The following is a 17,281-nucleotide window of genomic DNA, read 5'->3' on the forward strand; positions in this document are numbered from 1 at the left end:
AATGCCAAGGCCAAGTCCAAGCATACATATTCCTCACTGTTAATTCACACAAAATACCCCATTCCATTCCCTTTGTAGGTCTTAATTGGTGTACATTTTTGGATTTCCAAAACAAAAAATAAAAACAAGAAAACAAAACAGAATAAAGATCTGGGATTGCTCCAATCATTGCCATGATGTCGTCTGAGTCATTGTTTTGCCTCCCATCTGTGTCCAGTGTCCAGTCCACCATTTTGTTTGGACATAGTTCTATCTCTCCTCCTAATCGGTGGGTTATTACTTCTATGTCATATACTGTGTTCATAATATTTCTTTCTATTATGAATGAATCTTTTTTTTTTTTAAATCTTTTTTCCATAAAATTCCTGATGTAGGTTATCCTAATTTCAAATGAAAGGGTTCAGGGGAAACTCAAGGCCAAATTTTTCTTTGCAAAATATTCTATTTCCCTCCACTAGTCCAAACATGGACATGGTATTCTGATTAATATTGCATTTGTGTGGAATAAGAACAAAGACGATTAAACCATCCATTTTCATCGATTTTAGGACTTTGAGAAAAGGTTACATTACACTTGAATGAAAGTATTAATAATCATATCAAACAAACAACCAATTGTTGCTGGTAAATAAAAAAATACCTAAAATGAAATGTAAATAAAATGAATACTGTATTTATCCATCCATCCACCCATTATCTATGCCGCTTATCCTCACAAGGGTCGCGGGGATGAATATATATATATATATATATATATATATATATATATATATATATATATATATATATATATATATACATAAATACAGTATTCTTTTTATTTATATTTCATTTTATATATTTTTTTATTTACCAGCAACAATTGGTTGTTTGTTTGATATGATTATTAATACTTTCGTTCAAGTGTAATGTAACCTTTTCTCAAAATCAACAGCACAGAGCTATAACGATAATCTAACGCTAACTGCTATTTGATTAATCTGTCACAATCTGATCATTATTCTGTGCTCCTATGATGTTGCTGTGAAGAAACTCGTGTTCATCACAAACGTGGGCGTGACAATATGTTTGACTATGATTTTGACAGCTTCACACTTCAGCTTGTCACTGTGTTTATTCCACAAATTTGATATCAGGCTGGGGAATAGCAATCCAAATCCACCGTCTGTTATTGTGGAGGCCTGCAAAACTCAATCTTCCAACAGATTTGCCCAACAAAGAGTGTTTCCTGAATTCCTACAGGCTACAGATCATGGTTTACAGTTTAAATTATATCTTACTCATCCTTGTTACAATAACCACCTTGGGGCAAGGTTCAAGGCAAATTCCCCAAGAACAGAAAAGGTGTAATCAAACACACAATAAATAGTACATTTACTTTTCACTGCCATAATTGTGGCTGTATGCTTATGCCCGTGAGCACATTTCCCATTCAACAATCCAGTGGCACGAATCCAAGAATAACCAAGTCTATTATCTATTTTGGCGCGGTGCTGACTTTTTTCCACCATCATGGCTTCCAGATTGTCTCGTTCGTTTGTTAGGCCTCTGTTTTTCCAAGGTTAATAAAAATTCTACACAGGTACAGTATACTCAAACATTGAAAGACTGGATTTCTAAGGCTGCTTGGATTTAGATCTGTTGCTAAAGAAAAATGACTATTGAAATGCATGTTTGATATTTGAGTACCAGTGCAAATGATACTCTCTGTCACCCCCACCACCCATAGCATGACATGAGATGTGTGATAATACTTTGTCACCTAAAATGCGACATTTTGACACTTTCAGAGTGCTAAAAGCCAAGTTGTCAGATGATGATTTAATCAGTGGGCGCGACGCTGGAGTTGCAAAAAAAAGTTTTTGTCTGGTCATTTTTTTGAAACACCCAATGATGCATCGGCGGCCACGATCGCTCGGACCAGCCTGGAAATACACCGGCCGTTCGGTATAATGTATACATATTTTCACGAAATTGCTGATGGCCACCCCACCCTTGCTCACAAGTGTTATTATTACTGCACTGTCAACACTATTTTTTTGTACTAACAATTTTGCGCAGAACTATCATTCCGTAAATTTCACTTTGATTCTTTTAATGGTCGATACATAAAATTCTTAAATAATCAGGAAAAACAAACAGGTGTGGAGTGACAGAAAAGTGGGCCCTGCGATTCGGCCCCTAACCCTAACCTAACTCACTCCCAAGACAAGTTTGCTGAAGATGACGATGATAGAGTCCACCTGTGTGTAATCAATCTCAATATAAACGCACCTGCTCTGTGATAGTCTCAGAAGTCTATTTAAAGTGCAAATAGGATCATGAAGACCAGACAGGTCCAAGATACTGTTGTGGAGGAGGTTAAAGCAGGATTAGGATATAAGCAATTGCTCTCATCAGATGAAACCAGAATTGAGCTTTTTGGGGCTAAATGCGATAGACGTTTGTGAACCACTCTATGCTTGCAAGTGCTAAACTTCCTTTGTCAAAGAACACGATTTTTTTTTACCAGTTGGCATTTTTAGTGCATAATTATAGTGCTGGGTTGTGAAAATATGAGCCACCCCACAGCAGCTGTTCATATATTGACGCAGCATCAGCCTACATCTATGAACTCCCAAACAAGGTCACAGGTTCACTTTCAAGGCCAGGATACTTTCTCTTGCCTATAAGTGCTGTTGATTGACACAAACATAATCTAATTAAAAGGTTGCCACAAGTTCTACTTAGGTCAAAATTGCCCAGAGAAAATATAAGTACTAATTAGCCTCAGTAAATAGGGCTACTTACTGAGTTCTCAGGAGTTTATCTATCACACAATAACAGCGTTTGACATGAGCAGATTGTTTTCTTTTCATGGTATCCAGCGAATGTACAGCTATGCCGTCATAATAATACCTTGTAAGAACAGCGTTCATCCATTCCGTGCCGTGGGATTAGTGGGTGTCCATTCTTTGTGCCAGATATAACAGGAAAAGGAAAAAATATAAAAAGCCTAGAGGAGAAGCTGACCAAGAACCAAGGCGAGGTCATATCCTCCCAGCACTCCCTCTTCAACACATAAACTTGCAATCAAAAGATCCCCCTGACTTCAATGAAATGGCAGCATTCCTCAACATCCCTCTCATGACGGGGCTCTCAGATCAGCCGGGTGCTATTGTGGCTGGCAATAGAGAATAACCTATGAGAGGTCATGACCCGGGTTTGGGACTGACCCTGGACTCCCCCCAAGAAGGGCCACAATGCTGGTCTTCATGGCCCGCATCCCTCGGGCAAGATGATCATAATTCTTCTCCCCTCGTAGGAGTTGACCATGTTCTGCAGCAGCAGGATGGCCCCACGATATATAGGGGCAAACCCCCAACTCAGACACTTGATCACGTCCATCTGATCTTGTGAGGCACACAACTCAATACGGGAAGTCTTTGATGAAAAAATGAGTCAAGCCGAGAGAGAAAGTCACAGGAAGCTTAATGTGTGATTTACTTTATTATGATGACCTGCCCCTCTAAGGCCAAAGTGCAGGGCACAACACACTCCTTTCTAATAGTATGGTTAAAAAGCAGACAGTTGTAATTGTGAGGACATGATTTTTTTATTTGTACATTCTGATGTATTGGAATGATTAAATCACCTTTTTACTCAATGCATTCTTAATATAAACTTGTACTACTACTACTATTCAAGAATAGGAGACATTTTGTCTTTGCGTATTGAATTTATTCCGTCGTGGGTCCACTGAGGGTATCGATCTTTCATCTCGGTGCCTATGCGTGTGTTTTGTCTGATGATGGTCGTGTTGCGAAATGAGAATCATACTAAGGAGCAGCTGTGTTTCGCAGGGGGGCATCTTACTTTTCACCCTCACTTTATAAAATGTACAGTAAGTTTCAGTGCATCCAGACAGAATTCACGGCACTTTTTCAGCATTTTGTCTCATTCCAAAATGTAATAAATTCTTTTTTCCCCTCAAAATTCTACACATAAAATCCCATAATGCCAGTGTGAAAAAGTGTGTTTTTTTATTTCTTATTACATTTATTAAAATAAATAAATCACATGTACATAAGTATTCACAGCCTTTGCCACCAAATTCAAATTTGAACTCAGGTGTATCATGTTTCCACTGATCATCCCTGAGAGGTTCATAAAATGTAATTGGAGTCCACCTGTGGTAAATCCAGTTTAATTGGACAATATTTGCAAAGGCATGCGCCTGTCTATATAAGGCCCTACAGGTGACTTTGCATGTTGGAGCACAAACCAAGAATGAAGTGCAAGGGAATAGTCTGAGAAATAAAATGTTCTGGTCTGATGAGACAAAGAGTGAACTCTTTGGCGGGAATGCCATGCATCGGGTTTGGAGGACACTATGCATGGCTCATCACATGCTGGTGGGATGTTTTGTCAGCAGTAGGAACTTCATTTGAAAATTGAAATTTGCAAAACGAGCAAAGAGAAATCATGTAAAGTTTGAACTTCCAATTGGTTCAGAACTTAGGAGGTTGTGTAAAATATTCATGTTGGACTTTTCCTCCCACAAAGACGCTGTACATCAGGTGTGTCCACATCCGGCGGTCCTTGGGGCTGCTATCCTGCATGTTTTAGATGTTTCCCTCCTCCAACACACCTGATTCAAATGATCAATTCATCAGCAAGCTCTGCAGGAGCCCGATAACAAACCTGATCCTTTAGGGAGGGGCACAAAAAAATGTCAGTTTCAACCATAAATATATCCCCCTTCAATAAGAGTGCACTCCATTTACCATTCTAATTTACTTCCCATACACACACTTTTCTAGCTATTAAAACAATTAAATTCCTTAGTAACATGTCAGCACACGCTTTTGCGCGCCACTCCTGAATGCATCATAACCTACAGGGTTTTCTCCCTAGACATTCATTAATTTACCCGCTAATTTGATATCCATAGCTGATTGCTCACCGCTTTAACACGTTCCCAGGCAGACTTCACTGTACTGTACCAGCGCAGCACTTTTTTCTGGTGTTTGACGACGCACTATTAGTTTAGCGATTAGAACTGGCTTCTCCTGTTGTCCCTTGCGCTGTGTTAGCGGGATGCTAAAGCACTCCTTTGCTGTTCTTTGTGATAACGATGCTTATTGGAAGTGCAACTTATTTGGCCTGACGGAGGTGACGATTAGAGTAGAGGATCAGCACCGTGGGAAAATAATGATAAGCTGCACCAGCTAGCAAGCGCAGCTCGTAGCTTGTGCCCACTATATCAAAATAATATCAATATTGCGATACTGGCTTATGTAATATGCATATTACAAAAACATGTAATAATTTTCTTATGGAATTGTATGCTTTTGTCTAAATTTGACCAGCCAGACACAAACTTAAATGCGCATTGCCACCCAATATTTGGACATTATCTCAGGGAATTACAATGAATTAGCTAAGAACACATTGAGCTTGCTTATTTTGCCGCATGAAAAAAATGTACTACTTTCAAGGTAATAAAAATGTAATTTCTTTAGGTACACGATAAATATCGCAATAATATCGATATTGCTGTAGTTAACATCCATATCGCATATGGCATGTTTTTCCAACACAGTACAGTAATACCTCGCCACTTAGCAGTTTGAGTTTCTTAGTTTTCAAAAAGTTTTCATCAAAAAATAAAAATGAGATAATACAGCCATATTGGCAGTCATATTGCGGAAAGACGCGTTGTTTCAAAGAGATGAGTTGTCGGAGGCTTTGTACATACCTCGGGTACGTGATTAGTTCCGGGCGCGAGATCGACCAATGAGAGCACGAGTGGATTTATCCCGTGAGCTGATTGGCTGTGCATCATCGCAGATTCACCCAGCATCTTCGCTTGTTTTATCTCGCCCGTCTCTTCTCTGCTAATAAACGAACAGCGCTTTTGAACAATATTCTGAACAGAAACTCAACATCATTCAAATGTGCCGTTCAGTTAGTCAGAGTCGAGCCGGATAAGCGGATAGTAAACAGCTGTGTTCAGAAGTTAGCCTTAATTTAAGGCTTGAAAACAGTCATACGTTATTTTGTAATACGTTATTAGCACCACTGCTTATTACATGTAAAATGTTATTTCCATTTTTATTCATTTTAAGTAGCGAGTCATGTGACTTGAGTAGCAACGTGGCAGGATTTCCCAAAAATGAAAATCTGTCAAACCGCAAGGCTGATTATATATGCCACTTCAACCTAATTACAAATCTCAAGTTATGAGATGACATGGAACACAAGAGCTGGCACAGTGGACAAAGTGATAAGCACATCCGCCTTACTGTTTCGAGGAGGGGGGTTTGAATTTGTGCTCCCGGCTTCTTATGTGGAGTTTGAATGTTCTCCCCGTGCTTGCATGGGTTTTATCTGGGTACACCGGCTTCTTCCCACATTCCCCAAAAAAACATGCTTCTTTGATTCATTGAAGACTCTAAATTGTCCTTAGGTGCGAAGGTGAGTGGTTGGTAACTTGTCTATATGTGCCCTACTTGCCACCAGTCAATGGTGAAGCCTGCCTATCGCCCAAAGTCAACTTGGCTAGGCCCCAGCTCACATGCGACCCTTGTGAGGATCAGTGCTATAAAAAAACTGGATGGATGGATAGACCACAAGATTTTGCCAATACACAGAAAAAAAGTCATAGTTTATTTGAAATGTACAAAGGCTATATACACTGTCATACAAAGCCAAACAAACTTGTAAAAGTATATACTGTAGTAGTAAATACACAAACACTTTTAAAGGCTACTTAGAAATCCAGGGAACAAATCAAACTTGGGATTTTGCTGAGCTCGTATGTCAAAAGAGGATTTTTAATATCAAAGTCTGTCGCTTCCTCAATTTGCCATTCCACAGTTGCCTGGGGGAGGTATGGACTATAGCAAAAAGGTGGTGGGGGTGATGTTATGAATGTGCTAATGAGAGTTGGATCCCATTAGGAACACACAGAGGTACTCATATATTCTTTTAGAGAATGTTCCCCATTACACACAGGGGTCCGAATTCCTTGATAGACCAAAGCATACTCTTGTCCATTTCAATCGTTTACCCTTGTGGATTTGACACCACGGAGAGTTCATGCTTCTGGTCCAGAAGGGCATCCTTAAAAGTTCAGACCATGATCAAAGAGCAAGTCAGTGGACCCTGATGTTAGTTTCACATATTTTACCATGACTCTGTACCTCTCGTATCACTATGTCAATTGGTTGTCAGGCGCACTGGTTACCTTTCTGGCATGATGCATTTATAAGTCATTAGAACACATTACAATTACAAAAGCCTATCACATAACTTGAAGAAAGTACCATACAGTATTATACTAAAAACTTGGTATCCACTGGAAAATATTACCCAACTTATCCATCCGTTTCCTTGAGCTGGAGCTGTGATTAGATGCTAATACTCAATATCCTTAGCAAGACGATGTGAAATGCTTTCAGTGCACCACTATATAGTGTGAGTGTGTGTGTACCCATATGCCACCGGTGTCTGTGTGCATACGTATGAATGAGTCCTTTCCTTTATCTACTAGACTCTTGACATATTCAGCTTGCTACACATGTATAACAATATCATACTGATATACTTTAGACAGTGACAATAAATCAAATAAAATGGCCACTCATCCATTGTTCAGTCAGTGCTTTGTCTAGTCCATGTATTCCTGATGTGTGAATTCTTGAGACTGAATGTCTTAAAGCCGTCTAACTAATCATATTGAGGAACTTACTTTCTTCCGCCAGTGCTGTGAGCATTGAGCTCATATCACCAATAGCCATGTTGCCAATTCCTGCCGGTACGGATGCGAGTGTAACTGAATTGCGAGGGGTGGTGAGACGAGATGAATTCTGGGAAAGGCTCTGCAAAAGGCCGGGACTCAGAGTGCCTGACATCAGGCTGGAGTGATCCCCATCATCTAACATGGAGTCAAAATCTATTTGGGTGTGTTCTGTAACACCATTTCGACCTGTGGAAGAATCCACGGTACTGCTCGAGACCTGGTCGACTCCCGGTGAGGCCATGTTACTTGCTGCCGTGTTGTTATTGGCCGTGGTCTGGCTTACATCGGGGGACATTGTTGCATCAAAGGTGGAAGGAGTTTGTTCAAACATATGAATTTCACCTGTGTAGAACATTGCGGAGTTGGGATTCTCAGAGTTGTTTCGTAGTGTCGCCGACCCATTGGGCCTTTTTGGACTCGCCTCTGATGAGTCGTTACGCAGACCGGGGCTCACGTCAGATAACTTGGGTATTCTGTTCAATTGTATCATACCGGAACCCGGATGGTGTCTGCCACTTGGCTTGGGCTCTGCAGGAGGTCTTGGTGGTAACATTCCACTGGTACCATTATGTACGTTGCTGTGCTGGGATGAAATATTATGGTGCTGTTGCTGATAAAGCGCATGGTTCACATGAGAATATTCATCAGCTTGTGTCCTTCCTCTGTAATTTTGCAGTCCTTGATCCATCACAACATTCCGAGTGGGCCTCACATTATTGTTTGCAGAAATAGAATTTGGAATGGTTTCTTGGCTGAAGCCTTGCAGGGAACTTTGATCACCAACTTTCAAACTGCCGCCCTGTCTTTGCTGATGATGAGGGTTGCCAAACCTCTTGCTGTTGTGGTTTGCATAGCCCTGCTTATACAGATTCTGACTCGCAGGTACGACCTGCTGGTTGCTGCCAAGGCCTTGACCTTGTGCCTGGAAGGAACCAAAATTGCTCCTCTGCGGAACAACGGCTAGGTTTCCCCTGAGAGAATGTTGCTGCTTGGGGAGCTTTGTCACAGTGTCCACAGTCCCTGAACTCACCTCATTCCACTGCACTGGCATATTATTCTTATTCATATGTGATGATGCTGAGAAAGGCTGTTGGGAGTCATGATCCATATCCTGACCAGACTGCATCATGCAGGCATTAACCAAGGGACCCCTTCGCTGGGAATAAAATGAGGTTAGTGGGGCGATACCTGTCTGATAGGCCTGAGACTGGTTATTGAATTGGTAGTTCCCTTGTCCCATGTTGTGACCTTGGGTGCCAGGGTTTTGTGACCTCAGGTATTGCACCATGTCATCAGGAAGAACTATATCATCCTCCGCACCCTGTTCGCCCCCAGCCCCCATCCCATCTGCTGCCATGTTCTCCATGGCTACATTCTCTGAAATGCTTGGTGGTCTGGGGGTAAATGGGTAGCGCTGCAGGTTGCCATCAGAGCGAGTGTAACCATGCATCGCCAGCGCTTGGTGACATTCTGATGAACTATTCATGCTGTTCATACTGTTATAGCGCTGGACTGCAGAAAAGGCCAGAGGGTCAAGGGCGGGACGACGCACTGGGTCACTGGCCCGGCGTGGAAGGCTGGCGGGTACCTCATGGGGCATCATGCTGTGGTTGCCATATCCAATATCACTGCATCGCCGGGGCACAGTTCCAGAAGGCGGCTGGTGGTACTGGTGCATTGAGTATTCCTGAGAGTCACTATAGAGGGCCATGCGGGTTCTAAGGCTCATTCTCTCCATATTGGGTAAGGGCGTAGGTGGCGCTCCACCAATGGCAGCGGCGTATTTTGCTTTGAGACGATAATGCTGAGCTGGAGTCAGACTTAGAAGGCTTGGGAGATTTCCTCCCCCTGTTCCACTCACACCACCACCTCCGCAGTGGCTAGCCTCGCTGGAGCGTCGGGATAAATCAGTGGAGATTGGGTCATAGGAGTCCGCTGAACTGATATTGTTATGACGGTTCGCATCAAACTGCGATGCCTCACTGGAGCGTCGGCTGGAGTAGCAAGGTGAGATGCCGGAGGAACGCCGACTCATGGTGTATGCTGAGCTGATCGTGCTGGTTGTGCTATTACGCCGATCATTCAGCTGGTTCAGCAGAGTTATTTCACACAAAGGCTGGTCTCCCAACCGCTGACCATTGTGTAAACTGTTGAGATTCGTTGTGAAGTTGGAGCTCTCCAGTAGGGAACCTGTTGTCGCCAAAGAAATGATTAATGGTCTTCATCATTGCATCTCCAACGAATCTCAATCAAGACATTGGAGTTCGAACTTACCAACTGCAGGTATCGGGGGCAGCTTTGTGTTGTTACGTTGGCCCTGCGGGGGCTGTGGTGCTGAATTGACCCATGGGCAGGAGTCTCTCATTGTCTTCAGCCTTTCTTTCTTGATAGTCTCCATTTTGATGGTGCCTGTGCCACTATGACCCACTGCTTTCCTCAGCTGAAGTCCCAACCCTACCGGTTGCCCCCCAGCAGGAACAGTAGAGTCAACCATAGGACACTCATCCTGCGCACTCAGGTCCCCGAAGCTGCCCCCACTGTGCATGGCCATCTCTACCCCACTGTCGTTGTTGTTGGTGCTGCTGAGAGGTGATGGCTGACTGCTACACGATGAGTGACCACCAGGACTGGACTGATACATCTAGCGAGCGACAGCAAGAAATACATGTATGTAAGTCAATTATACAAGTCATAATGTAACCCAAGTGAGAAATCAGGGTAGCTTGGTGGTACAATTAAGACACAGACAACAGTGTCTAGGCGGCACGGTGGTCGACTGGTTAGCACGTCCGCCTCACAGTTCAGAGGTCGTGGGTTCGATCCCGGCTCCGGCCTCCCTGTGTGGAGTTTGCATGTTCTCCCCGTGCCTGCGTGGGTTTTCTCCGGGCACTCCGGTTTCCTCCCACATTCCAAAAAACATGCATGGTAAGTTGATTGGATACTCTAAATGCCCCTAGGTGTGATTGTGAGTGCGGATGTTTGTCTCTGTGTGCCCTGCGATTGGCTGGCAACCAGTTCAGGGTGTCCCCCGCCTACTGCCCAAAGACAGCTGGGATAGGCTCCAGCACGCCCCGCGACCCTTGTGAGGAGAAGCGGTACAGATAATGGATGGATGGACAACAGTGTCTAGTGGTGGTACACTCTGTAGCACACATGCTCAGCAGCCATAGGTGTGAGCGTGAGTGTAAATGGTTGTTTTTGCCTATAAGTGCCCTTTAATGTCACCAGTCTAGTGAGTAGTCTGTCTGTCACAATGCTGTCATATCAGCTGGGACAGGCAACAGCTTCCCTACAAGCCTGAAGCGGTTTGTGTGTGGGAGTGTTTGTGAGTGTGTTTATGTACAAAAAAACAAAAAACAAAAGGAGAAGGAGTCCCAATGTGGCACTTAATAGAGCTGTGTGATATGGACACATTTTTGTATCCCGGTATATGTAATTTTAAATCCTAATAATTATATGTGACAATGCAGTATTTTTCTAAATTACATGAAATAAGTGGTAATTTTCTGTGATCTTTTTTCCATTTGTTCCTGATACATATTTTGTATAGAACATGCAACACAATGAATAAAACACTTATATCCAGTGGCTCTCTCTCTCTCGCTCTCTCTCTCTCTCTCTCTCTCTCTCTCTCATATATATATATATGTATTAGGGGTGTAACGGTACGCTAAATCACGTTTCGGTTCGGTTCGTTTTTTTGGAAACTTCGGTTTGGTGTATTTTCGGTACAAAAAAAATGATTTTTTAAAAAAATGTTTATTTTGAAAAGATGACAGGTAAACTGTACTTTTTTCAGAAAAAATAAATAAAAGCGAACCATTCGGGTGATATTCTGGGAAATTACACCAGAATAAAAAATACACTAACAATAAAGGTCTCTTAATTTAGTAAATTATTAAGACACTGAAGTCTTAGCAGGAACAGCCTATAATTATGACACATCTAAGTGTTCAAGTTAAAGCCAAGTTGTCATCACAGTACATATATACACTTTTTGTGATGAAAAAAATACATACAATAACAGTTAAAATTATTGCTAACGATATTAAAACTCTTTTTATAATGAAAAAAATACAGTAACTTTAAAAAGTCTTTATGAAATTGCATACACTTTTTAGGCATTGAAATCTTTGAATGTTCAACAGCATATTGCAACGAATTGGGTTGTCTGTGTTGTGGACGGATTTGTGTGTTGCTGAGTTGTGATGTTTCCGAGGTTCATGAATGCATCGTACGGCAAGCGAGTGGAGCAGCGGAGAAAGAAGAGCGCGAGCAGTTGTACTTGGATGAATAAAAATGTGATAATTAAACTACTTCTGACGGCATGTTCCTGGAAGACGCTACAATATGATAAATCTCGCTATTTAAGTTTGACGTTTTTGCTCCCTCGTCTAAGAAACATTCTCAGTCGGATGATGCCGTGCGTTTTAGACGTGCTACCTGCCGCCGATTTCATGTAGCAATGTCGGCACGCAACTTTCCGACTTAACCACGTAGCTTTCCCCATCGGCGATTTTAACAGGACAGCCAGAATGTTCCCAAAGAGGAGACCGCAGTGTATGGGGGGACCTTCGAGCTCTAGCTCTTTTCTGGCTCTCACTGTTGTGCTGCCACTCTCCTCTCCCGCATGCAACAGTCAATAGCGCCCGTGCGTAAGCTCGCGCTAATAAAAGGACTGAACCGAAGAACGCAAGTGGACCGAACCGAACATGCCATACCGAAACGTATTAATACACCCACGTGTACCGTTACACCCCTTTTATATATATATATATATATATATATATATATATATATATATATATATATATATATATATATATATATATATATATATAAACATTGTTGTTGTCATAATCAATGATTTTTTTGGGGGGGTTGTGATTATCGCTTCATGCATGTGTCCACGGTCCAGCATAAAAAGTGGCAGTTTTATATATTTGCCACATTGATTAAAATGCAACAAGATACATAGAGTGTGACATGAAGAGGCATATACTCCTGCCGGTTGAGTCACAAGACAGAGAAAACATTAGAGTGCTCACCTCAGTGAAGACTATCCATACGGAGGTTTTAAGAGAAAGAGAAAAGCATGTTCAAGCCAAAATGAAAAATGTGACTTTAAGCGGAAGTCAACCCAAACATTTTTTTCAAGAATATGTTATATGCAGGCCCTCTAGTTGAAATAAGGCATTCTGATAAATATTGCGTTGTGGAATATGAGTTAAGCAGCAAAATCCACCCATTTTTAGCCCGGGGGCGGCCATTTTGTCACTTCTGTCGACTGAAAATGACATCACAGCTGCCCAGGGCTCAGATAACGACCAATCATGGCTCAGCATCAGAAATTGGTGGTTACCTGAGCCCTGAGCAGTTGTGATGTCATTTTCAGTCGACAGAAGTGACAAAATGGCCGCCCCCAGAGATGGCTAAAAACTGGTGGATTGACTCTTATTCCACAAACGCAACATTTATCAGAATGCCTTGTTTCAACTAGTGGGCCTTCTGGGAACATATTCTTGGTAAAAATATCTTTGGGTTGACTTCCTTCTTTAAGGATGCAGATAACTGTCAGTCAAATATTTGAGCATAGTGTCATGTTAGTAAATGAGGAAACAAAGAGACAAGTCACGCAAGCATGGTATTCCGTCAAATTCGGATGACAACGACAACTTGAAATATACAATCACCACTCACAATGGAATTTTCGGTCTTGATTGATTTGACTTGTAGGCAGTCCTCCATGCTCCTCGTGGTGCCTTTGGCATCGGTCCTCTCATCCACACTTCCTGTGCCATTCTTGGAATGGAACTCATTCTCGCCATTGTCTTTGGGTGGTGGAAGACCTCGAGGAGCGTCACTTCGCTGTTTCTTGGTCACATGAGCCTCAGGTCCGTGAACAGTCTTCACATGCTTCCTGAGAGAGCTGGGGTCTGTGTAGCGCTTGGTACAACCAGCGATTTTACATACGTATGGTTTCTGTCGAGAGGGATTGAACAGAATTGCAGTTCAGCATCACACGGACAGGAGAGAGGAGCAAATAATAAAAAAAATACACATTTGGTTGTCGTCAATCATGACATGAAGACCATTTACCAACAAACAGACAAATGTTGAGACCTACAAGAGTCGCCAAAGTACGACTGTATGATACACGTGCTCTACACTCGCTGCTTGACATACCTCATTAGAATGTGTGCGATTCTGGTGCTTGGCCCGGTCTGAAGCATTTGAGAAAGCCTTGTTGCAGCCTTCATGCTCACACACATACGGCTTTTCCCCAGTGTGGGACCTCAGGTGGGTCTTGAGGTTCTCTAGGCGGGAGTAAGCTTTTGCGCAGCCCTCAAACTGCAAATAGACAGAAAAGCCACAGTGCAACGCAGTGAGAACGACTGCCACAGAGGTCCATCCACCAATTCCCTACACCGTTTATCCTGTTCAGGGTCACAGGGTGCTGGGGCCCATCCCAGCTGACTTGGGGCGAAAGGCGGACTACACCCTGAACTGATTGCCAGTTAGTCGCAGGGCACATATAGAGACAGACAACCATTCGGACACACATTCATACCGTCACTGAGTGGGAACTGAACCTACACTTCCTGCAGATTTTGACCCGGTTTGGAATTTGTCTGGTGCTAAAAAAAAATGTTTAACTTTGTTTTTAAATTCAGCAATAATGTCAAATCATTTTTTATTGTGTTTAATTCATTGTCAACTGTTGCCAGAAGCTGTTTCAGGCTTTTAGCAGTAGAGAATTGTCAGCAAGTAAAATACACTTGAATATTTATACATTATTTGAATAATTTACATCTTAACACAGATAGCTCCTTTAATGTTTAAAAAAAAAAAAAAAAAATTATATTGATTTGAGTTGGGTTGTTAATGAGACCATACACATAAGATTCGTGCTGCAAATACGTCAGCATGGTATCAATCTGGACTTTATGTGTACAAACATCTTCATGATGACACCCACACCATCAGTAAGTGTTCATTACAGAAGTCATCTCTTAAAATATGTTCCAAAGAGCCCACGGTATGCTTGGAATCAGGTGAACAGGCCTTCATGGCATAAATGAAGCGCTTCAAGCCTCCATGATCTCAAATGTTTATTCAATCAATATCAACAGCTTTTTGGGGGGTTTTGTGAAATGGTTTAATAATGCTCATTAATAAGACTCATCCTGTATATTCAGTTATCAACAAGCTGTGGATTTTGAAAACTATAGAATACCACTAGTTAGTTATCTTGCCCATCCAAGTGTTCTGTCCAGAATCTCGGGTTAATTAGTACTTACTGTGCATTTATGTGGCTTTTCGCCCGTGTGTCTCCTCATGTGCACCACCAGCATATACTGGGCCTTGAAGGGCTTTTGCTCCCGTGAACACTCCACCCATCGACACACAAACTCCTTCTTTTCACCATGGATGTGGTCATTGTTGATGTGCTGAAGGGACAATGCAAGTCACAATGAGGCACATGTGCGCTACAGGGCTACAGATCCCAAGCTTGATGACAAAAATGAGTCAGCAAATTCTTGTCTTTCCCTACAAGCACGAGCACAATAATGACAGGCATTGTGAGTAACGCTGCCATAAATATTATTTGGCGGGCATTGTGTCTCTGTCAACAGTAGATAAAAAAAAAAGCAACCTATAAAAACATTGTCTGTTTGTACAGGCTGTCTGCAAGCTTGTGTGCTTGTAAAGAAATGAGGACTTCCTCTGTAAAGGATTTGTGACCAGCTTGTGTCTCCACTCTGTCTTGCTTACTTGAACTTACCTGACTATAGATGGGTTTTATTAAAATAATATAATTTGTACTGAAGGCAAATAAACACTTCAAACTCAGATCCCATGCACTGCTTACAAATATCTCCAAATTGGGAGGAATCACTTCATTTCCTGAGGAGACAGCGTAGTTGACAGTGCTTTACTTGTGGCTACTTTTTTTCCCAAGCTAAAACCGCTTAGTAGTGCGCAGTTCTGGAGGGATCAATTTCGGGTGGAGGAAGAGGAATGGAAACAAGTGTGTAGTGTGTCTATTTTCAGGTTGCACACTATCTCCTTTATTTGGGGGATCTTGAAACCAGATTATTTTTGGTTAAGCAGAAGCCAGAGCTTACAGGTGCACTTGAACACCCCCAAAAGTCAAAAGATTTTGAGGGCACACATCACAATTACACCCAAAAGTTTGTAAGGTTGAAAGAATTTGCAATCGTATTCAAAACGGAATAATCAGTCACTGGTTGCTTCCTTCAATTCTGCCTCCTGATCAGAGCTCTGAGGCAGCCAGTCGAAAATTGGAAAGCTTGTTGAAATGTCCGTCAAGAAATGGGGCAGCACGGGTTTGTGAAACACCAGAGCTGCTGGCATGACGATGGATTTATGAGTGGCCCTCTGGAGTAGGGGGAGGTCACGGGTCAGGGGGCCGAGGGGGTGAGGGTCAGGGGCACACAGCTGCAAGGCTTGGCCCAAATTTGGCGAGAGCAGGGAGCCTCATTAACGCTGAGCGTGTCAAATCAACAGGAAAGGATCGGTGGCTAAAGGCCAGAGACTGGACAGTTTTCTGATCAAACTCGATCAACATGAATTTAACAAGAGGCGGGAAAGTTATTTGAACCTGCAACTTGAATGTACTTAACCACAGCAAAAAAATTGATGAGAGTGATGAAATGGGCCTCAATAAATCAGCGAAATCAAAACGAGTATGCGTCCTTTGATAAGATTCAAGGCAAACTCACATGTACAAGTTGGTCCTGGGTATCATATTCCTTGGTACAACCCTCCCAGTGGCAGTTGGTCTCATATATGGCCTCAGGTTCCTGTTTGCACTCGTCTTTATCAAGCTCCTCACTTAGGTCCAACATCCCTCCACTATGGTCCTACAGACAAGAGAGAGAACACAGTCACACACTGAAATTTTGTATTACAAGCAGCGGTGCTCCGATCGATCGGCCACCGATCAAGATCGGCCGATGCACGTGGAAAAGTACGTGATCGGCATATGTCGATCAATGCCTTTCATTCAAGGCGGAGCCTTTGTCAATTAAGGCACTGTTTTTTTCGACAGGAATCGATAAGCGGAATCATAATGCAAAATAACAAATGATTTGTAGGAATCGAATTACTGGAAACTGGGTCTAAAAGGGGAATAATGTTAGATATTTGAAGCCCCCAGACCATGCCTTGGAACTAAAATTGCACCGCCTTCAATCAATTAAATTATAAAATGTTGTGTATTGTCTTATTGTTCCAGAAAGGTTCACAAGGTACTTTGGATTTCCTCACCAGAGAGGTTGGTGAGATGGGCAGAGGTCCTTCGACTTCCATCTTAACTTTTGTCCTTTTGGAGTTTAAGGGGTTGACTGTGCTGCTCACTGCTGGATCCCCACTAGCATTCTGAAGGACAGATATGCCAGACATTGTCACATAGTCACAGACATTGTTCAATAGCAATCTATGTGAAGAGGAAGCCATAAGTCAGACCAC

General features: G+C 42.3%; 1 protein-coding gene across 4 annotated transcripts in view; it reads right to left on the reverse strand.

Annotated features, from left to right (window-relative positions):
* Positions 1-6,630: 6,630 nt before the first annotated feature.
* gli2a (GLI family zinc finger 2a) overlaps positions 6,631-17,281 on the reverse strand; it is a 72,968-nt gene continuing 62,317 nt past the window's right edge. For all 4 annotated transcript variants that reach the window (XM_086052288.1, XM_086052290.1, XM_086052292.1 and 1 more), the window contains 7 exons: positions 17,081-17,191; positions 16,534-16,674; positions 15,088-15,237; positions 13,973-14,137; positions 13,487-13,768; positions 10,061-10,427; positions 6,631-9,976 (listed from right to left, as the gene is read on the reverse strand). In XM_086052288.1, the coding sequence (XP_085908414.1) occupies positions 7,710-9,976; positions 10,061-10,427; positions 13,487-13,768; positions 13,973-14,137; positions 15,088-15,237; positions 16,534-16,674; positions 17,081-17,191 (3,483 nt within the window). In that variant the 3' untranslated portion in view covers positions 6,631-7,709. The remainder of the gene's footprint in view (positions 9,977-10,060; positions 10,428-13,486; positions 13,769-13,972; positions 14,138-15,087; positions 15,238-16,533; positions 16,675-17,080; positions 17,192-17,281) is intronic.

The sequence above is a fragment of the Filicampus tigris genome, chromosome 14 (genome assembly GCF_054856515.1).
Source record: "Filicampus tigris isolate MCC_2025a chromosome 14, RoL_Ftig_1.0, whole genome shotgun sequence".
Taxonomy (NCBI): domain Eukaryota; kingdom Metazoa; phylum Chordata; class Actinopteri; order Syngnathiformes; family Syngnathidae; genus Filicampus; species Filicampus tigris.